The sequence below is a fragment of the Parasteatoda tepidariorum genome, chromosome 1 (genome assembly GCF_043381705.1).
Source record: "Parasteatoda tepidariorum isolate YZ-2023 chromosome 1, CAS_Ptep_4.0, whole genome shotgun sequence".
Taxonomy (NCBI): Eukaryota; Metazoa; Arthropoda; class Arachnida; order Araneae; family Theridiidae; genus Parasteatoda; species Parasteatoda tepidariorum.
Window position 1 is genome coordinate 105201052 of NC_092204.1, and position 26828 is coordinate 105227879.

The following is a 26828-nucleotide window of genomic DNA, read 5'->3' on the forward strand; positions in this document are numbered from 1 at the left end:
ATTATCTTAGACCTTTCAGATAAATTACATACTCAGTTTAAGTGAGCTAAATAACTTCATAGGGGTTGCAATACAGCACAGCATAGGGGTTGCACTACCCTTTTCATGCCTATGAATTTCTTCCATTCCTTCAACATGTGGCGAGAATCCACTCTCATTTCCTCTATCTCATATATTTGATAGAGTTATGTATCTTTCTCAAATACATAACTGTATAAAATGCCTTGATACCTATACCTAGAGTACAGCTAGAGAAACAGAATGTTTTTGTAGCTTACATTGCGAAAAAAATGAAGCACTATGAATAACTTTTCATCTAATCATCGGTTCTTCACGTTCTAGGTCTCAATCTTAAGGGTTTGAAGGTTAGACCTCAAATAGGCTAATTAATAAATCCAGATGTCCTTTTAACATACTAATTCAGGCAGAAAGCGTATTTTCTCTGCAGAAACGCAACTTTTTTCGACAGATTCTGATTTCTGACTCCCAAAATAGAGGGGGTAGCCGCAAATGTTGTCAGAATGGTTTGGTCAGGATATTAATTTTATTTATTTTTTTATTATTTAATGTTAATTTTTGAGTTTTGCTATATTTCGCAAATTTTCACGTGAACTGAGAAATTTTGCAAACAATTATAAGATCCGTTTACCCAATGTTAATTCCATAAAAAAAACTTTTAGTAAATACTTATTTTTTTATTATTTTGTTCAATGATTGTTGTGAAATGCTTGAATTGTAAGACATTATTTTATAAAGTGCCATTTTACGTAGCAAAATACAAAATTTAAAATAGCGTAGCGTCTTGTTAGAGTAGTTCCTGAGAATCAAATTAGAAATAAATCCTACATTAAATCTATTCCACCTCAAAAACTATTCCACCATTTTCGTCTAAATTTTGTATTTTGGCATTAAAAAGTATATTCTTTAAAATAATATAAAAATATGTATATCTTACTATTCAAAAATGTTTCGACTATTTTTATATAAAATAATAAAAATTAATAAATATTTACTAAAAGATACTTTCTGTCTGCAATTACCTATGGATAAACGAATTTCATAATTTCGTTCGAAAAGTTTTCAATTCACTTCAAGGGTTAACGAAGAACTCAAAAATGAAATTAATACTTTGGAATCCAAACTATTGACCGCTTTTCTTAGCAAAATGTAGGAACCATATTTCCCTGATTACGACTACCACCTATTTTTATTACCGTATTACTATTTTGAAGATCAAAAATCATAAGAAGTAATAAAAGAAAAACGCTATTCAGAGAAAGTACGTTTTCCTGCCTATTTTCATTACTTAAAATATCATCTGTACTTATAAATGAGCATACTTGAGATCACTCTTTCGAACCATTTAAAATGAGTCCTAGAACGTAAAGATTCAATCATTAGATCAAAAGTTATTCAGGTGGTAAGTTTTTTTTTGCGCATTGCGCATAGGAATTACTTTTGGCTAAGGGAATTTTAGAATTGAGTTCAGAATTTTTTAAATTCACTTAAAAGGTTTGGGAGATATGGCGAAATTCGCACAAAGTAAAATTAATATTAAGGGGTTCAAGCTATTAACCGCTTTCCTTAGCAAACTTTAGGAACCATATTTCCCTGATTACCTATACTTTGAAGATCAAAAATTATAATAAGTAAAATAAAGTTGCGTTATTCCGAGAAAGTACGTTTTCTTGCCTGTTTTCATTACTTAAAATATCATCTGCACTTATAAATCATCATACTTGAGATCACCTTTTCGAACCATTTAAAATCAGTCCTAGAACGTGAAGATCCGATCATTAGATCAAAAGTAATTAAGGGTGGTCCGATTATTTTTTGTGCTTTTTACATCTTTACTTACGAACTTATTATGATTATATCGCGATGACAATAAATACATCACCAAAATAAACCTTAATTTCATAAATACAACTATTTCTTGTATTCTTTTTTTAACTGCAAGTTATTTTAAATGTAAGTTGATTTAATTTGTATATTTCTTGAGTCAACCTGCTTAATACGAACTAACAGTTAGACAATCAATATTTCTGTATAATTCAGACATTGAAATTACAAAGTTCATCTAAAAATTATGTATTTTTCTAATAAGTATTAAAAACGCTATACTTTGCTAACTATTAACAAGTTATAAGAACATTTTATTTTATTTTAATGCATTTCAGACAATAAACCAAAAGTACAATTTTCATTAATTTTTTTCTTCTTGTCTGATATTTAAAAAAATTTACGAAATGTATCAGTTTTAATTATGCAACTTTTACTATAATCTGGTTAAAGAGATATCTCCTACAGAGTTTTGAAAGATATGCTTTTAAATCGAGAGTTTCAAAGATATAAAAAAATTAAAAAATCTTTATTTTATTTTTATGAAGATATCATAAAAAATATTATACTTATCGTTAATGAAAAAATATGCGTATTCCAAATTCCGTAAAATATTAAAACCTTTTAAGTTATTTTCTAAGCTAATTTAATTTAATCAGACGGATATCATTCTATTCTAGCTAATTTACAATTTAAAATAGTTAGTTGCTCATAAACGCATTATTGAAATTAAAAGTATTTTACGGATATTTATATACTTTCAAGATATATATAATATATATGAAATTAAGTTCAACTATATTATTATTTTGAATCATTTGGCAAGATGCTGTTGCTCGAGACTATTTCAAAAGACAGTAAAAATATAACACAACCACATGATTTTCAATTGTACTTTACCCCCACTTAGAAGGATCATAGAAACCTCTTTTCATAGTGTCTATATTAAAACTTTCCAGTTTTGAAGCAGTTTTAATTGGTATCAAATATATTAATGTAACACATTGTGCCTATATTCAGTTTTTCATATTATTCAGTGACAGTTCAGTTTAATACTTTTTGTTTCAGTTAGTACATATATTACCAAAATTAATTTAGCATCATTGGAGTTAATAATATTTTGGCAATTTTTCACGTTTTTCCTTAAGAGGTTATTACCGTTTTGCCATTAATTTTTTTGTTTTTAGTTCACAGCATATTTTTAATTTTAATTTTGTGCATATTGCCAAAAATAATGAAGACTCCTTGGAATCAATAAGAGTATGACGATTTTTTACTGATAAACAGTTTTTTCAAAGCAATTTTATGAAATTATCGTTTTTCTAATTTCCGAAGTTTTTCAAGTTCAACAAAAAATGTCGTTATCAACTTTGAGGCAATAAATATTACATATCAATCATTTAAGAAAGAATAAAATAAAAAAGAGGCATGAAATGAGATTTCAATTAATTTTACTGCAACTGTGGATCTAAAAATATATTAACATTGCTTGAAAAACTTATTTTGCTAACTAAAAATAACCTTGATGTGAATGTTTACTTAGGACGCGAATTAGAATACATAATTTTAAAACTTGTGTTATCATAATCGTTTCTTACCAACAGTTAAGTGTTCATCTTTAATAGTGATCCAGAGGCAATACTGGATCACCATTATGGATCAGCATTATCTGCATAACTATAATTTTGATCAGAGTGCAGATGGTATTAGTATTTACGAGTTATGGGCACCACGAATCTCCCCTATCGCCTAACCATACGTGAATTTATTCGGCTCTAAAAGTATCGATTGAGAATTATCCATTAAAGCAGACATCGAACCACTGAGACATAACTCGAAGTCCCAATCCTTACTACGAAAAATCAAATGTCGGTCAGAATGACAAAATTATATTGTTAAATAGGCCAATAAAATGCTTCTAAAACTCAAAGTTACAGTATTTTCCTCTTGCCATTTTACTGGTTCAACTACTTCGTTTTTGCTCGATGATATTTTCTAACTTGTTCTGTCATAAATCCTTAGACAAATAAATATTTATAAAAACGTATGAGCAGCAATGCAATACAGTTGTAATTAATGCCTACGTAGAGCAAACAAAAAAATGTTAAAATTAGGTTATGCTAGTAATTTCTGTTTTGGAGTGGATAATATGTTTACTTTCTAAACGCCAAACCTATAGTTTGGAAACGCTCGATTTCGTCATTTCATTTTGTGAAATCCGAATCTTTGTAACCTTGCAAACTCTCTACATCTTCTACGAAAAATCAAGCACTTTGCAGTTTGGCAGTTAATGCAGATAAGCATTAAATAGAAAAACCACTTAAATGTAAAATAAATAAATAAATTGTCTGATAATAGCATAGTAAATTAAATTGATATAACTGTGAATCATATGCTAAATTCATGCATACATATATTACAGATAATATTATAAAATATAGCAATAATCAACGATTTTTTAAATATTTGTCTAACTTAGTAAATATTCTTTATTTATGTGGCTAAATATCTCACTTCAGACTGATCCGTAAATGTTAAAAAATTTTAGTAAGAAAAAGGACAACAAAAAAAATTGCGTAGTTTTAATTTAATTTCGAGAGAAAATAACGTCTCATATATTTCCAATAAATGACTCTGCTTGGCAAAAATCGTGGCGATATGAGTTTTGCAAGAATCGACTAAAATCGTGTCCAAAGTTCAGAGATTTTGTAGCCAAGCTTATATAAATCGAATGAGCCTCTGAAAAGAAAGTAGTCCTTACTAGGAAACACTATTAATCTAAATAAGTCAAAACAAAACATTTAGTTTTCATCTTATTTTGTGAGAGCCCTATGCTCGGCATTTCGTATAGGCTATTTATTTCCGTATTTCCGTAAGAGAGAGTAGTCTGCTTGTGACTGACTATACAGTAGTGATCTGATCCAAATTAGTTTATTGACCCGTCGGAGGTTATGAATCCTGTGTTTTGCACTATTATGCTATTATTTGACATGTAAGGGAAGGCTATAAATCGCTATACTTTCTGGGAGTTGCCGCTAATAAAATTTCGAAGTCTTAAGGGCTGATTTATTATTTCCAAACCAAGCGAACTCCAGTTCTCGGTACAATATGTCCGAGTTGTAAATTTTAGTTCAATATTTTAACCAATATTATTGTGTATAAATCTGGTGATTTATACAGTGTTAAATATCACAATAAAATTTTTTTAATTAAATATTTATGAAATTTATAAAGACTGTTCTTACCCCTTGATGATGTTGATGCATTAGCATTAGCCTTATCTGTTTTACAAGCTGCAACAATTGTTAAAAAATTTTCAAATATGATATTTTGAAATCATGCTTATTACACTTAAATAATAAAGTAACTCGAAGTTGAAATATTTCTGTAAGAAAAAAAAAAGTTATAGACTTACCAATATTGTAAAAAAGAAAGTAATATTATAAAAGCGGGCTGCTTTATAAAATAATTACTAGCATGGATATAATAATGTGTACTAAATTTCCGAAATCATTAATAAATGATGAAAAGTAATAAAGTAAAATGTATACAGAGTAAAGGAAAACCTGCATAACTTTCTTTATTGTTTCAATACAAATGTTAATCACAGAAGTCAATCACAGAAGTTAATCGCAGAAAGAATAAAAAAAATGTTTAAGGGAAGTATATTTTCGGGATAGAAGCACGTTTTCTAAGAAATATAGCATATTGCAGATTAAATTTTTTTTGAAAGTATTATTCAAATATTTTATGGTCAACTTCCTAATTATTTATTTATTTATTTATTTTAAAACTGCTCCTAAAAATGTAGAAATAACGCAAAAAGAATAATTTTTTTGTATTAGTTTGAAACATAAATTTGGAGATGTTTAATATAATTATAGCAAGTAGGAGGAAAATGACATTTTAATTTAATGGAAATGAACTTTATCCAAACTTACGAAACTTTAAACCATTACGACAATCTGAATCTCCACTACCCTGATTTTAATCATCTGTGACATTTAAGATAATCAGAACTATTTTTGACTGCTTAACTAATTCTCAACCATATGTTACCAATGCGTTTATTTAAACTATGCGTGGCCATTACAATAGATGTTAACCAACTACTTTGTCAAAATGTAGATCATCTATGGGCTCATTTAGTTTTATTGTATACCACGTTTTCTATCTTATCTTTAACTTATAATAACAGCAATGCAAATCAAATACAAATACCTGGTGCTATTACTGTGAAGAAACAAGATGATTGTTGATGACCAATACTATTGTTTGCCCAGCAAAAAAGAGTTCCATAATCTGCTAAATTCATAGGCCGGTAGGTGGCGTTACTAACAACTCCCTCACTGACGTGTTGAAGATAATAATGTTTACGAACAGTGTTGCTAAATTCCCACTTAAAAGTGACATCAGTAGGCATAGCTTCGACTTCGCACCTGACAATTACACTTTCGTTAAGTCCGACTACGTATGTAATTTGTTGATTTTCTTTGCAAACAGGTGCGTCTGAAACAAAATTAAAAATATCGTTTCCTAAATATTTATTTTAATTTGCAATATTTTTTAACTATGAATATGCGTTTTGAATAACATTATAGGTTCGCAATTAATGACGAAAATATGTGAAATGGTTACAATTTATGTTTGATTTTTTAGTTATTAATCCTCTATCAATGTATTTTCTAGAACTCACTGTAATAATTTAACCAAAAGTGTGTCTAAAATATTTTTAAATATATATTTCATAAAATATTTTTTTTTACAAAGTTTGTAGACACATCAAATATATATTTTGGAAACTATAATTAATTGTTCAAAAAGTTAAACCAAAACTAAATAGTTAAGGCGTTTTATATTAATTATTTTTGTTAAATAATTTGAATTTTTTAAAAATTCAGTCAATTGTTTCCTACTTAAATTAAATACGCGTTGAAGACTTTACATTTAAGTGAAATCAAAAAAGTATTAAATGTTGAAATGTAAATTTAGAAATAAATATAAGAAACACTTTTAGACTGATTGTGTTCAAGTTTTATACTTTGCTATTTAAAAAATTCGAATTTTAAAGTTAAAAATTCATATTTGTTCAAATTTTATATTTTTTTTTATTTCAATATCTGTTAAAATGACGCAAAAATTTGTATGCCATGCAAATATAAATTTATTTTGATTGCAATTAAATATAATAATTAATTATTAAAAAATTGCATCAAACATTTGCTGCTGTTCAATTGCAAAAATTGTTTCAAACTTTATAGTTCTGTGCGAATTTTTTTTGATTTACTTAAGAAGTTCTTGAAATTTGGTAAATACCTAAAATGCAAAATTAATATAAAGGTATCCAAACTTTTGAATGCGCTCTGACCTAATTTTTCTGACCATAATTTCTAGATTGCGATAAGATTAAGTTTTAGTTTAATGTACTTCAACGTAATTTCCTATGAAACTTCTCATTTTGACTATATTTTAGGAAAAATTTCTTACATTTGCAGTCAACTTACATCATGAACTAACAAATAAAATATTCAAACTTTTGAGACTGGACATCAATTTTATCCCTTTTCGACCCCCTCAAAACAATTTTCTACCATATATAATTTAATTTGAGCTCAAAGATTTATTTAAAACATTACACGTTCTCAGAAACGCACAATTATAAAAATGCTTGGAACTAAATTGAATGAGAGGAAGTCATAACTTTAAAAATTCCAATTACTTAGTTAGAAGTTAATTGAAATAAAAGAAATATTAAGCTGACTTTAATGCAATTATTACTTAATATTTCGTGATGGGCTTTTCAATTACAAAGTGCAGATGATATAACAGCTACTTACGACTAATATTCAATATCATCTCCTGACTATATCCTCGTCCTTCATCGTTGAGGGCAGAACATCTGTATTTGCCCGCATTACGCCTTGAGAGTCTCCTAAAATCGATCGTATCTCTTAAAAATAAAGTATCGCCACTGACTGTTTGAGATTCATTGTGAGATAGTGGTAGATCATTGAATTGCCAACCAATTTTCAAAACTGGTGGATTGGCAACAATGTCACATATCAACCTGATGAAATCATCTTCTTTTGGCATTCGATCTTCTTCTTCTTTAATTAGTCTCAGAGACACTTGAGGTAAGACTATTAGAGTAAAAAGAGAAAAATAATTTTTTTAAACACAATCTTAGATAGAAATAAAATTAACATGCAGAATGGTGTTAATGTTTAAGAATGTAGAAATGGAGAAAGAAAATTTAAATTATTCTGGTATACATTTTTCGAAACTAAATTATTATTTTTTCTAAAATTTAGACGCCATTTTATAATCTTCATCGATGCAACTTTTTAAAAGGAATATCATCTTAAAGTTAATGAATTGTCCCTGATTGATTGATATTGAGATATTGATAGATCATTGAATTGATTACCATTTTTTACATCTGGTGAATTCGCACAACCAGTTATGATTTTTATGACATATGGTCAGCTTTTTTTTCTTAGTCAGTCTTAAAAACACTTGAGTTAAGACTATTAGAGTAAAAAAGAAAATGAAAAAAGAAATCATTTATATTAAAATCATTTTCAAAAATATAATCAGCATTGAAACATTATTTTTTTTCAAACGTATCATCTATTTTATAATAATTTTTCACGGTAGCTTAGTGGTTAAAGCACTAATTTGTCATTGTGAATAGCAGGAAAAATTTCATTGTGAATATTCCAGCTTAAGACCGAGGGGGACCAGCTTGACTGGAGAGCCAACCACCATGATCCTTCTAGCCCAATGCGGGCTGTAGTGGGAAAACTTTCCTTTTTTTATCATCTGATATGATAAAGCTTCTTAAAAATTAGGGGTTGAAGCGGCAGAAGGGGTAGCGTAGTTTGATTTAAGTTCCCAGGCAAATCCAAATTGTTCACTATAACTATACACTAATCAGAAGGCCATACAGGAAAAAAAACCAACCGTGATATCGCAACATATTTCAGTAAAAATGTAAATTACAATTTCAGTTGAAAACTAATTAATTAACAATAACACTAGAGAAGAAAATACAAATTAAAAAACATTCACATCAATTACAAGGTTTACAAATTTGTATATTAAACAAAGAGAAAGCTTAAAGTGATTCACGAAGTTGAAAAGACAAACATTTTCGACACAATTTACTTTTCATTATAAATTAGCGAACACTTATTCCAGGAAAACAATGCATTTTGTTGAAAATGCATATTTACGGGAATAAGTGAAACAATTTTATTCACTCCTTCTAAAGATAATATGACGAGTTAGCAGCTTTTTAAAAAATGAGCTGCACAGAATTATATGACTTCACTAATTGCATTCATTTTTTTGAGTTAAATCATCTAATTCTTTTAAATGTATAGTAGCAAAAAATAATCAAGAAAAAGTTTAAAAGAAAGCATTTTTATCGCAAAGTATTTTGGAATAGGTTATGTTTTCTTGCTCACAAAACATATCTATTCAAGTAAAAGGAGAAATAAACACTCAAGAATGAGCAATGGTACATTTTTCTGACTTTCTGCAGTACAATAACTGCCACCTCATTAGTCAGACTTTGAACTAAATGGTTCTTTCGTATTTTCACTTAACATACGCAAATCTTGGTAACAAGAATTTGTGTTAAACTTCTTTAAATTTCGGAAATTAAAAATATAGTTTTACAAGAAATTAGTAAATTACCAGAAGATAAACTACGACCCGTAGGAGAAAACTTTACGACACGTATTTTTAGGACTCTACAATAAATTCAAAGCGTGTTCATTTGAAAATTACAAATCCATTATTGGCATTAAAGTTTATTAGAGTTATTAGAAAGGTAAATAAGTCAATCAGGTTAAAAAAAATAATAATGTTTAACAGAGTACAGCAAAAGTACAGAAAAATTAAATAAAATAAGTATAAAAGCTTTTTTTTTCCTGTTGACAAAAAAAAACTAATAATTATAATGTATTTTTCTTACGTCGACATTATTGTTTTCTTTAAACCTATAGTTATATATATAAAAAAAAACGAAAATTGAAAATTAAAACTTAATAAAGAGAATAACTTACTTCAATTTTAAATTTTGGAGATATCTCTATTTATTTTGGTATTTTCTAAAAAAACAAAGTCGTGTGAGGAATTCAGATATCATTACACTGGCCTCAAAGACTGTGAACGCAGTTTTATTTAAAATAAATAAATAAATTTCTGGTTCTCGTCATCCTTAATTATGTTTTAGAATCTGTAAGCAAATTATTTTTATTTCATACAATTATGCTCAGATATTTCAAGCCACTTATAGGACTATCAGTGTAATACTAATTACCAATGGCTGTTATTATAAATAAGTATTTATTATCAGTGATAACCAGATATTTTAAATACCAAATTTGTTTTGGTCAGTATGATCTCTGATGCTGAGCAGGATATTTACACTGTAAAAATATCCGGATCAATCTATGGTGTAAAATACTAACACGTTCTGCTCATCATCCATTTCCCCGTTTTCAGGAAAATATTATACCGTAATATTTACTGTATTTATTTAGAATGATTCAGTGATTTAATTATAATTATTACTGCAAACATTTTGGTACACCAGATCATAAGTTTCACAATATGTTCCAGTAAAAATTTAATATGAGGTAAAAAGTACTAGTACCCTAAATGCGGTACTCTTTACCGTAATTTAATCCGGAATGTTTTTTAATGTAAATCTGATCTGCATCCAAAATTCAAGTATTAATACGTAGCTTATAATTTAAATCCCAATACAAAAAACGTGAGATTTCCTGCTTTAAGCAATAACGACATAAAGAAAAATAATTCATGTTTTCATTACACGGAGAAGAAAACCACAAAAACTTCCTACAGCTAGCTCTGAGGCACCCATGATACTTTAATACGTTTAAGATTAAAGAAACTGTAACACTGGATTTATTTTACGTCAACACAGCCCTTGTGAGTAACGAGCATTGTACGAATTGACCAGTCAACATGGGATTCCATACTGGGTCAATTTCATTTTTAGAAATTCTATGATACAATTAGAAATATGGTCATTTTCAACTAAGGAAATAAGTAACGCCTACCTACGTGTAATATTGAACAAGTTTATATCCTCTGGTTCAACTTTCTTTTTTTAGCAATTCTATGATACAATTAGAAGTAATAATATTAATAATATTCATCTATAATATTCATCTTAAAATATTCATCTTACGAAACAAGTAGCACCTACCTGCACGCATTATTGAGCTGAGAAAGTTCATATCCTCTAGTTCAATTTCCTTTTGATAGCAACTCTATGATACAGTTAGAAATATGATAACTTTCAACTAACGAAACAAGTAATTCCTACCTACATGTAATATTGAACAAGTTTATATCCTCTGGTTCAACTTTCCTTTTCTAGCAACTCTATGATACAATTAGAAATATGGTCATTTTCAACAAAAGAAATAAGTAACGCCTACCTACACGTAATATTGAGCAATCTTATGTTCTCTACATGACTGTGATATAGTTTGGGATTTTCTGCTCTGCAGACGAGAGGGGATTTGTGGTATTGGAGTTTGGGATGAATGCGTAGGACAGAAGAAGTGACGTTGTCATGGACGGTTTCAATATGATCCGATAGAAGAGTTCCATTTAGCCACCACGTGACTTTGGCTGAAGGACGAGACCCTATTGTTTCACAACTCATCTCGACCACACGTCCTGCTGAAAGTGCTGATACTTTGCTTGTTATCTTCACAGTTAAGGGATACACTTAAAAATATAAAGGGAAAAATTCGTGTTCATTTATTTTTTTCTTAATTACTGCCAAAAAGTAAACAAATATATCTGCAAGAATTAGGAATGGAAATACATACTTTTGTTTTACAATTAAAATATTAAACATTTATATTTGTTAGTGTTTTTGTTAAAAAAAAAATCAAACATTTGTTGGTATAATTTTAATATCCTTAAATGTTTCTAATTTATGATTTACTTTATGAAAGATAAAAAGAAACGAACATTAAAATAAAAATTATAAAAATAAATTTGAAAAAAAAAACAGTTGAAAAATCATTTTTTGGAAATGTTAAAATATTTGTATGGAAACAACGTGAAATTGAAATGTCTATTTTATTTGGTTTAATAGGTTATAAAGATAGATGTCATAAATTTACTGAGTTTTGAGCTATTAACAACAAGTATAATATATAACGGAAATTTATAATTTAAAAATTCAATAAATTTTTTAACTATTTTAATTTAGATTAAAGAAAATTTTAAAACATATTAAAAGACACATGTAAAAATAAACTACCCTACTTTTTAATTGGCTTGAAGTAGTTTAAACTGTCGGATTATAACATAAATTATCAGCTTTAGTTCAATACAGTTTATGATCTATTTAATATAAATTCAATGCATAAATAAAATTCCAGCATTAAAAAGCAATCGATAAATTAAAATTTTTATTTAAAATGAATACAATTTATACTTACAGTATAAATCTAAAATTATTGTTCTTGTAATTGGAAGGTCTAATTTTGTATTTTGAACCTTACAATGGAAAGTAGCAAAAAGATCTGCTCTACTAATATTTGTCAGTCTCATTTCATTTATCACATTACCAGATACTTTCTTAAAAGTGTTATCCCACAACTTGTTATCTTTCCACCATGTCACATTGGGTGATGGATAACCTATTTAAAAATATACATGGGTGAAAAGCAGACTATAACTTTATCAATTATTTCAATGGGATTATAAATTATTATATAACGGTTACTTATTTTTTTCTACTCTTCGAAAATAATTCTAGTAAAATTTCTGCATTGTATGGTAATCACATTTCTTGCTAAAAAATGTATCTGTATAAGTATGGAAATAAAAACCAAAATATGTGGGGTTTAAAGCATTACATTTAAAAATTTTTTACTTTCTGTTTAAATGTTCTGTTTAATAATGTTAATGTTCTGTTTTTTAAAAAAATCTTTTTTTCAGAAATATTGTTCTTATTACCACGCATTCAGTAAAAATAACAAAACTGAAAAGCAAATTTAACCGAATAAATTTATTTTTATGCCATGCTCTAAGATATGTGATGAAATTACCAAATTTTGCGAGATTAATCAAATTTAATCACATATTATAACAGCTATGTTTTATTATCAATTTTATTAAAATCATTACCAATGTGCGTTGGTTGAAATTACCGCGCTTCTTGGTGTTTCCATGGAGCCAGAAACACGACAAAATTTACCATTTTCAGCTAATTTTGACTATACTATTTCTCTCATTGTATTAAACCATGCCTCATACTGCATTTTGCTCTATCAGTTTTTTGAAATTATATTTTAGCTTTCATTTTATATTAATTTGTTATATTATTATATAATGTTATAATACTGTTATAATACTGTTATATTATTACATTGTATTAGTATTATAATATTATTATTACATATTACATATTATTATAGATGTTCATTACATTTTAGCATCAGCATTAAAAAGACAATAGTTGCTATGCCACTTTTTCCGAAATCTAACATGAAGCACTTGTGTTGCTTTTTCAATGACACGGCAGAATAGATATGTAGATATGACTATAATGTACTATGTTATTAAAAAAAGTGGAAAAAAACATTGAAATTTGAGTATTAAAAGTTTTAAAAATCGCGTTGATATATGCTGGAAGTTTTCAATCGAAATAAATTAAGTACGAAATAAAATAACTAAGCAATTATTATAAACTAATAGAGTATAAACGATTTAAGGAGCGTGTTTATATATGTTGGAAGTTTTCATGCAAACGAATCGAATTCAAGGGAAAATAAAAATATTTTCATAGAAGTTGATGAAAAGAAATCAGAAATTATTTTTGATTTTTTTCACACAGTTCTTAGAAATGTGCAAATTTCATGGAAAATAAAGTCCTTTTTCATAAATCTTTTTTTCCTTAAATTTCTTCTCCATTTTTGAAAAAAAAAAAAAAAATCTTTGCTAATTTTGTTTTCAAACGGTGGGTAAAAGACACGTAATTTTTCCAACACGTGTCCCATGTGTTTAACAAATATAGTCTCTTTTTTTAAATTACAATTGAAGAAAATTTTCTTGGAAAATAATGCTTTTTTTAGAAATGGTTAAAACGATACTGAGACTGAAACCTAGCGAAATAATAACGTTTAGACTATAACAATAATATTTTAGTACTCAACATATATGCATTAAATTAAAATGTACTAAAAATATCGTATTTTTATTTATGCTGCCAATTACTCAAATTTAAAAGAAAACTTTAGGGTGACTTAAAGTAACTGCAACACTCAATTTCGTTTAAATGAAAACTTTTATCTGAATCACACTGTCAACTAAATTAATATTTTGAAATGACGTTTTTCAATTAATCAGGAATTTAAGCAACGATAGAATAGGGAAACAAACTGAAAGATATATGAACAGCTTGAACGAGTTAATTTTATCCTCGCAGAAAAGAAATATAATATAAATTACTTTAGAGACAAATGAGAGAAAATAAATCACACAAAGAGATACATTTATTTTCATTTACGCCTTTTAGCATTTGATTAATTAAATAATTATGTATCGAATTTTATGAATTCATTTTGTCTTTATCATTATTTTGAAGCTCTTTATTTAATTTTAAAATAACGTTTACGATTATATTAATAATTAATTGCAGTTTTTTAAGCCAAATTTTTCAAAATATTTATCCAAGTTAATTCATTAAGGTATTTTATATTGAAAATAAGCTTAAAATTACTAATTCCATGAAAAAACTTCTTTTGCCTAATATTTTTGAGCTTTATTATAAATTTGGTAATACAAAATTATCATGATGTCTCACAAATAATTTCAATTTCTTCTAACAAAAATCCAGGTTTTTAAATATTTAACGATTTCCAGGAAAAAAAAACATTAATAATTAATTAGAGAGAAAATAAATTGAAACAATTGATATTTTATTAACACATGATATTTAAAAAAATTATACAATTTCTATATAAAATTATGAGTACATTATATATGAGTGTTTATTAGCAAACAATTTTTTGAGCAAATTTTTTATACATTTATCAATAAAAAATAAATCCTGAAAATGCTACTTTCGTTATTTCTGTTTTGAATGAAGTTAATATATTATAGAAATATGAGTAAACATTTCCTACTATCAGAAAAAAAAAGTCCCTGTGATTAAAAAATATATTCATGCAACTTTTGTAACTACGACAATTTTGAAATAAATCACTTAAAGAAGGTTTTCAGGCGTTATTTTTGTCAAAAAAAGATAAAATATATGTTTACAATAATTTTTTTAAGTGATTCATGAGTATAAAAAGTCTAATACCTTTTTGAGCTTCGCACAACAAAGAAACATCTGATTTTTCCTTGTAAGGCCCAGCAACATCACTCACTTCTTGATCTGAGTCATCACGGATTATCACTTTTTTGGGGGGTACTAACAAACACACAAAAGAAGACAAAAATTGTGAAATATAATAAAGCAAAGAATCTCTCTCTCTCTTTCTCTTTTATATGTGTGTGCATGTGTATGCTTAATAGATATAATGATTGCACTCTATTTTAGTATTCATTTAAATATGCAAAAATTTTATGTGAAGATCATGTTCTCAAAATATTTGCATTGTAATACCATTCTTCTTAACATCTTACTAAAAATGTAACAAACTTGTTCGATATTCTGGTCTAATTTGAAGCAACATTCTTCAGAGCAATGTTCCAAATGGGCGAACTTTATTCACTTTTAAATTTTAAGCATCATGAAAAAGATTTAAATAAACATTTTACTTACCAACTACTATTAGGCTAACTTTCTTGAGTTCTGTAGCAGACCACTGGTAGTCTACTCTGCAGAAATATGAACCCGTGTCCTCTTCTTTTAATTTGTCCATCTCCAAGTAGAGATCATTTCCATCCACGTGAAATTGGACTCTGTCACTATACGTCTCGTTCTTCATGTGATAGGCGTCAATTAACTTTCTGTCACGTGCATCCAGAGTATAAAGTGCTGTGACGCCATCATTCTTGTACCAGAAAATAAATTCCACACTGTCGTCTCGTCTTTGTAAAACATCACACGGCATTTTGGCACTACCATCCACCAAAGCCTCAATGACTGTTTCGGGCATCGCTGCAAAACAGTGGGGAAAAATATTGTTTTGGGCCGTATAAATGACGTGAACAAAAATTTAAGCTTAAACAAATAAACTTTTAATTTTCTTACTTGTTTTAGGGACAATTTTCACAAGTTAACTAAGTTGCGTTCGATCCATTAACAACAATACCGCAGCAAAAATGCATGTGATGTTAGTTCTAATAAAGAAAACGATCATTGGGAAATTCTTCACCGTCATGGAAAATATAAGCGATATAGACAACCGCACTTAGTAAAGATCATCAAAGCAAATGGAATATATCTTGGACACTTATTTAGATCGTAGGACTACAATCCCACAAAGCTTTTAACCTTCCAAAAGCCAATTGACACTAAAAATGAATAGACGCTCCTTCAATGCTGTACTCGATTGTACACAATGCGCTGGTTCATTGAATACTAGAAGTTTAACAAACAATACTTTATTTAACAATAATAAATAATCAAATCAAACTCTTTACACTATTGCAATGGTAGTCACGACTGGCTCAAATAAGAGTTCAAGAGCAACTGACTAGTTCGAAATAATTACGACAGATGGCGTTTCACTTAAGACCGAACATGCCGGCCCCTTGAAATATTTAACATATTTCAACAATGACTAATATGCATTGAAACTACAAGAATCACAATAAAATTATTAGAAATATTTGATTTCAATTAATAGAATAAAATTATGGATTGTAGAAAAATATTTGTTTCAATATTAAATGAATGCACAATTCCAAATTTAACGGAAATTATTAAAATACAATGATACAATACAAATATAAACTAAAATTAATTCAATGAGATTACAACTATTACCAAACTATTTATTGTCCTCAATGGGTAAAATACTCAATTTATGAATTGGTCTTTTAAATAAACCATTAGGAGTTCGCTCTAAAACAACCCTAACCGTTTCATCTTTGCCAGCTATAGTTTCTTCAACTCTACCAATTATCCAAAGACAAACTGGAAGATTATCTTCCCTAACTAGAACCATTGTACCAGGGGTAACATTGTCCTTCGAAAATTCCCACTTAGTACGTTCGTGTAAATTAGACAAGAAGTCTCTTTGCCACCTTTTCCAAATATTTTGAGTCAATTTTGTAACTCTTTCCAATCCAGACGATCTGTTATTTGGAATTTGAGTGATTTCGGGCTCTATGGGAGCAGTTATTGGACGCCCTATTAAAAAATGACCCGGCATCAGAGCGTTCATATCATTTGCATTTGTAGATAATGGGGTAATTGTTTTAGAGTTCAAAATTCCCTCTATCTCCGTAACAAGGGTCAAAAATTCCTCAAAGGTTAGCTTTGAAATTCCAATCTTTTTAAAGCGGGTTTAAAAGGATTTCACTGCTGCTTCCCAAATGCCCCCGAAATGAAGGGGCCCGTTGCGGTATGAATTTCCCAGTAACCTCTTCAGTCGGAACAAGAATTAATTGATTAACAGATAATCAATTAATTCTTGTTCCGGGGATTGAGACAAACTATATAACCGTTTTAACTCGTTCTGAGCTCCACAAAAATTACTCGCATTATCACTCATTAACATAGAACATTTTCCCCTTCATGCAAAAAACCTTTTTAATGTGGCAATCAAGGCCTCATCTGTTAAGTCCGAGACAATTTCCAAATGTACTGCCCGTGTGCAAAGGCACACAAAAACTGCTACATATATTTTTTGAAGACTTACTTTTGTTTGATTCTTTTGCTTGACAAAAAACGGGCCGCAGAAATCTAAGCCTGATTTATTAAAGGTGAACTCAGGACTTAATCGATAAGATGGAAGGTTACCCAATAATTGATCAATAGCTACAGGTCTAAATTTAAAACAAGTAACACACTCGTGCACTATTTTTCTGGCAAGATTTCTTCCGTGAATTGGCCAAAACCTTTGGCGAACAGAATTAAGTAATGCCTGGGGACCAAGATGCAAATCTTTTAAATGGAGATACAACATAATTAAGTATGTAAGCTTATGTCCTGCAGGCAAAATAATGGGAAACTTAGCATCGAAGCTTACCTGCGAGTGGGCCAAGCGACCACTCAACCTCAATATTCCATTTGCATCTAAAATGGCGTTAAATGATTTAATCTTACTCTTAGAAGAAATTGTACCCTTCTGAATATCTGCAATATAAGAAGAAAATTCATCCCTCTGCACTTCTCTAATAAAAAACAATTCGGATAATTTTAACTCATCCGTCGAAATCGGTCCCGTAGGTTTCCTTGTTGAGATGTTTGCATTTCCTACAAACCTGAAAACAAAACCTAAGATTCTGATTAGTTTCATATAACTATTGCTTTTGTTCAAAATATCAATTATAAAAGTGTTTTTCTCAAAGACAGTAAAATTAAGATCAGAATTTATCTTGAGTTCAGCCATATATTCATAGCTGGAAGAAGGAGAATGTTCGAATTGCTTATAGTCCTCAGTCTTTAAAAAAGAAGCGCCATGCCACCAAAGCTCAGAGTTTGCGATTTTGTCTGCAGTAACACCACGCGAAATAAGGTCAACAGGGTTGCTTTCAGAAGGCACATGTCCCTATTTAAATAATCTAGGGATTTCTTGAATCTTGGTCACTCTATTCGATACGAAAGTTTTCAACAAACATGGATCAGTTCGTATCCACGCCAAAGTTATGATTGAATCCGACCACTAGTAGACATTCGGTATATCCATTTGAAGAGCTCTTAACAGTTTTTGTAGAAGTTTGGACATTAGTTCAGCCGCCAATAATTCTAAACGAGGAATCGTCAACTTTTTTATCGGCGCTATGCGTGACTTGCTGTACAGTAAGTTACTAGTCACTTTATTCAATTCATTCTTACATCGTAAATAAATCGCTGCACCGTATGCTCCTTGCGAAGAAGCCATGGATTTAAAAGGAGGTAACAGTTCCATTCGCTACACAGCGGTCAACTTTAATGTCTTTCACACAGAGAAGAGAGGAAGCATACTTCTCCCACCCCTTAACCTTGCAGTCTGGCAGTGACTGGTCCCAGTCGAGTTTTTATAGCCAGAGCTTTTGCATAAAAATTTTGGCCTTCACTATCACCGGCCCCAAGAGGCCTAGAGGATCAAACAGTCTTGAAATGCACGCTAAAACTGTTCTTTTAGTACAATTCGCCAGATGAGTGCAATCTGAAATTGAAAATTCAAACAAATCTGCATTTGGGTTCCGTATCACACCGAGAGTCTTAACGTTGTATTTAATATCGAAATGGTACTCTTGGTCTTCATACGGTAAGTTTTTTAACAAGGACAGTTCATTAGATGACCATTTGTGTAAATCCATGCCACCCCGATGAAGAAGGTTTATTAATTGATTCTTTAACTCTAAGGCAGAAGAAATATCATTAGCCCCGAGACTACATCGTCCATACAACGATCATTTTGGACGACACGAGCTGCAATGGGAAAATCCTTCCCTTCATCAATCGAAATTTGTCTTAAGACACGCTTTGCCAAAAATGGAGCAGAGGTAGTACCATAGGTAACAGTACAGAGCTTGAAAATTTTAGCTTCATCATCTTTATTCAATTTCCACAATATTCTTTGTAAGTCTCGTTGATTTTCATCAATTAAGGCAGTGCGAAACATACCTTTAATATCAGCCGTAAAGGCTACAGGATGTTTCCTATATCTGCACATAATTGAAAATAAATCATCCTGAAGCACACCTCCCTTCATTTGTATAGAGTTAAGTGATTCACCACTCGACCACAAAAACGACACGCAACTTTGTGGTAGTTTTGTCAGGGCGATGTACGCCAAGATGGGGAATATAATAACTAGCGTTTACATTAATATCGGAGTCAACTAATTGCATATGTGCTGAATTTTGATATTCAAGCATTAAGTCTTTATATAAGTTACAAAGTTCAGGATTAGAGTCTAACTTTCTATATATATTATTCAATCTCTTTAAAGTTAGTTTCTTTGAATCACCTAAACATTGGGGATCCTTTTTGAGTGGCATTTGAACCACGTATCTACCACATTCGTTGCGATAATGAGTTCTTAAAAAATGGTTTTCACAATATTCTTCTTCACCAGTAAGCATATCTGACAAAACACTTTCGATTTCCCAAAGTTTCTGAAGAGAATCTTCAATTATTTTCAGAGGTATGTGTTAAACCACGAAAGGAATTTAAATTGTTCTCATGAACCTTACCTGTTGCTATCAAACTGAAAGCAAAATTTTGAAATAACAAATTAGGAGAAACTCTGGTTTTTCCTTCCCTTATAATACCATAAAAGAGCTCAGCTCCTATAATCATGTTTATTTTACTCGGTATCTCAAAATTTGGATCAGTTACTAACGCACGATCAGGAATTAAATGCTCACTAATTTTAATAGGAGTCGATGGAATCAAGCCCGTAATTCTAGGAACTACTATTAATTCAACCTTCAAAGGAAAAGATAATTTCTAATTACAAATCAAAGAAGTCGCCTTCCACTTAACATTCATTTTATTCTCTTCCAATCCACTGACAGAGATGTTTATTTTTTCTCGTTTCAACTCCAAATCAAAACAAGTATCAGAATTTAAATAATTCGATTGGCTGCCATTGTAAAACAATGCTCTAATTAAAACATATTTATTTTTAAGAGATCTCCAGATGTTAATTAAGCAGTAGATAGAAGAACTAATTTATTACTATTTAGACTACGAGTTGAGAATGCGTGGGAAACGCTACTCTCTTTCGATTTTTCCGAGTCAGCAATTTCACCGGCTTCAGAAATATTACTCAATAAATTTGGTGCGAGGGTGGGGCATTGTTTTGGCATATCTGAACTTAATTTAATTGTCTCAAGTGGGCGAGGATTATATCTATGAAGTAAATCGTGATGTTACAGTTACAAAATTGACAACAAACTTTCGAAAAACAATTAGAAAGTTTATGATTACTAACAAAACAATTAATGCAAAGCCTTAATTTTTAAACTTCTACAAACCTTTTTAAAGGGGAAAGATCCAAAAATAATGGACAATTATGCAGTTCATGCGGTTTTTTACACAACAAACAGTTCAAACTAGACTTTAGAATAAAAGATTAACTTTTATTTACGAGATGGAGTTTCGATTTATTTGGCTTCACACCTTGTAAATTCTTTAATAACTGAGCTCTTTTATGAAGAAAGTCCAAAACCTTATCCCATTCGGGCAAATCAGAAGTTGTTAGAGACATTTCGAATTCCTTACCTGTATTTTTATCTACTTTTTGTAGAATAATATTCATTAGCAATTGATGACATAATTCGTTACTTTCTAATTTCAAAAGATTTAAACCTCTTAAATTACGGTTTAACACATCAATAAGATTTCTTATGTCTTTAAAAGAATCATACGATAACTTTTCTAAGTTCAAAATATTAGAAATATAACTATTTACCACAATACGCTTATTCTCATATCTATCAGTTAAATCTTTTATCAAAGATTCAAATGAATCTTCACTAGTTTCTATATGTTTAGCATCGCCCTTAAGCGATGATCTAAAATAAATCAACTTTCGTAAATCAGACAACGAAGAATTATTAGATATCAAACTATCAAATTGTTGTTTAAAGCTTGACCAATGCTCAACTTGTCCATTAAATGTAAGCAAATTAATATCTGGTAACTTCAAATTCATTTTAGCTACAATAGAATCATTGCCTCTAACTTCATTATGTTGAAACTTAAGTATAAAGGTTTGCAAGCATACCTTTATATGTTCTATAAATTCTTCTAAATTGTCCGTTTCCGCTTCAAAATTGGGCAAATCTTTTTCTTCGAGGGTGGCATAGCAATCCAATTTTAATTTCTCAAGTTTATCACAAGTATCCAAAACGTTTTCTAATTTGCATTGAAGCCGTAATAGCTGTTTCGGCTTTCTCACGAACAAATGTCACTAATTTGGTTAGTCGACCTTTCAAATAACTCTTTCTGCGACTAATCACAGTTTTTTCAGATTTCTTGTCTTCTTCACCACTACTGTTCATTATGAAGAAAACGAAATTAAACTACGCATTCCACAACAAGCCGAAAGTTCGAAAGTACGACGTCTCCGACTCGACGGACCAATTTATTATGTACACGATTGTACACAATGTGCTGGTTCATTGAATACTAGAAGTTTAACAAACAATACTTTATTTAACATTTGTAAATAATCAAACCAAAATCATTGCACTATTGCAATGGTAGCCACGACTGACTCAAACAAGAGTTCAAGAGCATCTGACTAGTTCCGAACAATTACAACAGATGGCGTTTTGCTTGAGACCGAAGAAATGCCTTGGTATAATGTTAGAAATATTGGAAAGCAATAAATATGACTAATTGGCATTTAACAGACTTCGGTGGGGAAACTCGTTGGAATGGACCCAGCCTACTCCGAACTGTAATGCAAAGAAGAAGGAGAAGTTAGAACAGAAGCAAATCAATCTATCAAACTTTTTTTAGCAAGAATTTGGTCGAAAGAGGACCTAGCTCTTTCACAGTCAACTGGTTGCAAAAAGAATTCTTTTAATTGAGAAAGAATGTAAAACTACATGGTTAAAAAACCGTGGTTTAACGGGTTAGTGAAGACATTTTGATGATTGGTAAAAAAAAAAGAAACATTTTTCTCTAGCAGAAGATAAGTGGCATTTTGGGGTTATGATGATGCAATCTATGCCATGTGATATTTTGCATCTTTGCATAATTTTTAGAACTTTATATATCTGCAACTAAAAATAATATATATATGCTGGCATGCTTAGTGCTGGTACTTTTAACCGTAATTTGATACAAAATTATTTTGTGAAGTGTACTTAAACTATTGCTATTGTAAATTTTATGTGTCTATTGTTATTCTAATTTTTATATCTCTATTACTATGTGTCTAATGTTAATGTGAATAATATGTGACTATTATTATTGCAATTCATGTTTCCATAATTTATTTAATTGTTACATGTCTATTGTTACTGTAGTTGTTATGTGCCCATATTTTATTATAATTCAAGTTTGGTGGGTTTTTTTATTTGTAAAATATCTGTTGTTATAAGAACTGTTATGAGTCCTTTTCTGTTTATTTTTATGCCTACATTATCGTGTAAAATAGTATACAGCTATCGCTGTGTTTAAAGTGGCTATATGTTAATTGTTTTTCTATTGCCACTGTTATTGTGCATTTGCGATGAATTGTGTAAAATACTATATAACCATTGTAGTTATGGAAATGTTTGTCATTTTTTTAATCTTTTGTTTTGTTTTAGAATCTATACAAAAATATAATTGATCAATGAAAAGTTTAGTGTTGTTGATTTATTTTATTTTAGAATTAATTTTTATTTTTTTTCCTTTTGGGAAATTAGGATAGCAAATTCCTCTTAGACTTCATATTCCCTTTAGATTCTCAAATTGTCATCGGAATTTCTGTAACTTACTTTAAACTAAACTTGTTTTGGTAGATAACGTTTGGTACTTAACGTTCTTTCAAATAAAAGAGTTTCGAAATAGCTCTGAGAACTGCCTTTCTAACATTAATGTAATCTTCCTTATACAATAAATATTATTTCAAACTGAACAGTTAAATATTGATAATCAATTTGTAATCTACCATTTTTTTTAGCGTTAAAAATTATGAAAAAGTAGGTGACTAATAAATATTATGATCATAAAACCTTTAATTTACATTTTGATTTGCATATTATGAATTTTTCTAAAAGTCGATAACTTGATTCATCCATTTTAAAATTTAAGTTCATGAAAATTAGTAAATAAGCATGAGTTGTTATCTAACTAATTTTAATTATCTTTTGTAAAGAACTTAAAATATATTTACACTAATTTGAAAATCGGCATACAAAATACAAGGCACTATCTACTACACTAATTAAGAAATGGCTTTGTTTCCCATTTTAAATATAAAGTCGCATTAATTTTCGTCGCGGAAATCAAAGAAAAGCAAATTGCTAAAGCATTTTCTATTCATGTACGAAACTTGAATTTTAATTTTTGATTTTCCACAGACTGTGAAACACTTCAAAAGCACTCTATTTCTCAGAAAGAGACGCGTTTCTTTTAACAAGGAAGAAAAAAAAAGAAGTCTAAAATAATGCGTTCCTATTTATACTTGCGTCGAAATAGAAGTATTGAAATTTGTTAAAAACAATCGAAGATATTAGACTTCTGAAAGCTATGCTTTTAAAATACATAAAAGGAAAAATATTCATAAAAATAATAATTGACAGCTTAAACTGGATAATGCTTTCATACTATTACAATTATGCTTACTGCATTGTAACTGAGATTGGAGAAAAATATATGTTAAAATAGAATAAGAGTATTGTATTTACTGCTTTTATTGTTTTTGTTAACGTTGTCTTAAGATAACGCTTGTTTTCAGGATTATTTTCAATAGTTATTTTTAAATATTTAAGTATTTTTTGAATGCAAAAAATAGGCGTTTTCAAAGATGGGAAAAAATTAAATATTAAAAAATAAGTAAAAGGAAAAAAATAACAATGAAAAACTGGTGACTTTGCTAGCACTCAGCAAATTAAAAAAAAAACAAAGTAAAAAAATGAAACAATGATAAACAAAAAATAATAAAACAGAAAAATATGAAACTTTTAATTTTGTTTTTTTAAGTAACTTTTAAATATATTTAGAATAAAGGACATTAAATTTTTTTAATATTAAAATATTTTTTGAAATAATTGAAGAAATATATCCCTTTCGCTTACCCTTCTTTTAAAAAGTGTTCTAAGTAATAATTTGTTTTCAGAATAGGAAGTGAAACGTATAACTTTGACTCAAATCTTCTTTAGATTGAAATTTTTAATTCTGCTTTGTGTTTAAAAAGTTCTTTATCTGGCTCATAAGCTGAATTTTCAAGTTAAATAAAAAAAAATTTCACATAGTTAACAGTAAATTTTATTACTATTGTAAAGTAGTTTAATTGTAAAAAGTTAAAAACATTGACAAATGAAATAAAAAAATGTTTTATACTATTTTAATGAAGTAGTTTAAAAATTAATTTTAGCACAAGATTCTATATTAAAATGTCTTAGACTTTGTGTTTAATAAATAAAATCATTTGTAAAATTGGAAGGATGTCTTACTTAAAAAAATATATAAATTTATTTTGTATCTCTTTTTATGTTAAATCTTCATATTATTAATAAGAGCAATGTAATTTGAATCAGATCACTTTTTAAAATAAATATTTTAAATGTGTGGCAGTTGTTTTGAAACTTACTAAAGCATTACACTCATTTAAATTATGACAAATCAATAAAAATTATATACATTTGATTATTTGAGCTCTGTGAAAAAAAAAATTGTGCCGTATGTTAGAATATCAAAATCTCTAAAGTTTTAATAAAATTACGTAATTTATCTTTAATATTTTTAGTCAAATTTATACATTATGTGGTCCTTATAGTGCATAACATATTATAATCGAAGGCTGGATGGCGCAGTTGGATTGTCATCGGCCTTCTGAGCCCAAGTTTGCGTGTTCGATCGCCCGCCCGGACACCGGATTTTCGGGATGCAGAAATCCGGTGTCCGGAATTCTGCATCCCGAAACTGAACTTCAGGATAAATAATTAAAAATTAGAAGAAGTAATAATTAATACTGAACTTCAGGATGCAGCAGAAATAATTAAAAGCAGAAATAATGAACGAGCAGAAATAATTAAAACTGAACTTCAGGATGCAGAATATGATTATGCGGCATGTAAAAGATCCCTGGAGTGCCTTATTGGCTCTTAGCAATTCCGGCAAAATTAAATTCCCAGTGCACTTTAGCATCCAAATAGAGTCTCGGTGCTGCCATCTACTGTGGCAGAAACTAGACGCCCAAATTAACATGACCAACGGTATCTCACTCATTGTGGTGGTCCTGAAAGAGTGGATACCACCACTGGAGAACGCACTAGGTCTTCTAATCGGCAAGACCGATTGTGCAGCTCATTGGAAATAAAATTAAGAAAAATATTGTAATCAAAATGTAAAAATATAATTGTAACATTCTAAGAGCACATGCTTACATTAATTGTTTTAATTTTTTGGGGATTACTGATTTGGCGTGATTTTTCCATTAAAATTAATATTTTTTGATTTTGTATTAGTTTTAATAGGCTCAAACAATGCAATAACTTTACAAACATTTGAAAATTTGATCATTAACATTATTTAAACTTCATTTTTACCAAATTATTATTAATATAAAACTATTTGCATTAGATGGTGTTGGCTAAAGATAATTAAAAATGAACTAATAGATAACATAACTATCAATAACGGTTGCAAAATCACAACGGTTATAAAAATAGCTTTTTAGCTGTTAAAAAGTGTTATTTCGTATGACGACGAAGCTTTTGTAGGTAATAGGCAGGTAAAAATTGACCATTAATCGGGTTCATCATTTTAATGAATAGGACTACATTGGAACACCTGCATGCTGTAACTGAAAACCATCTGATTTTGAGATGTAATGAAAACCTTCCGATCGTTCTCTTGTGGTGAGTTTTGAAAACAATACTGTTACATGAGTATTAGAACAGCAGTATAACATTTGCATGCTGTTCATGTAAATCGCCTACACTAATTTTAGAACATCCAGCAACGTTCTGCCAAGCAGTGTTGGACAAAATACCTAGACCTAAATAAGCAGTGACTGTGCATGCAGATGCCATCTAGTGGAGAGTTTCGGATCGAATACTTCTATGCGAGTATTAGAACACCGCTATAACATTTGCCTGATGTTAAAATCGTGAGCACAGCTTTTAGCACTCCATGCACAGCTCTG

The 26828-nt window shown here is 29.3% G+C and overlaps 1 protein-coding gene across 3 annotated transcripts in view; it reads right to left on the reverse strand.

Annotated features, from left to right (window-relative positions):
* The window catches only part of LOC107454880 (neural cell adhesion molecule 2), a 120207-nt gene that overhangs the window by 11024 nt on the left and 82355 nt on the right, over positions 1 to 26828 (reverse strand). For all 3 annotated transcript variants that reach the window (XM_071184652.1, XM_016072219.3, XM_016072218.3), the window contains exons 3-9: positions 15677 to 16015; positions 15212 to 15322; positions 12342 to 12542; positions 11326 to 11616; positions 7680 to 7982; positions 6064 to 6351; positions 5088 to 5135 (exon numbers count right to left, since the gene is read on the reverse strand). In XM_071184652.1, the coding sequence (XP_071040753.1) occupies positions 5088 to 5135; positions 6064 to 6351; positions 7680 to 7982; positions 11326 to 11616; positions 12342 to 12542; positions 15212 to 15322; positions 15677 to 16015 (1581 nt within the window). The remainder of the gene's footprint in view (positions 1 to 5087; positions 5136 to 6063; positions 6352 to 7679; positions 7983 to 11325; positions 11617 to 12341; positions 12543 to 15211; positions 15323 to 15676; positions 16016 to 26828) is intronic.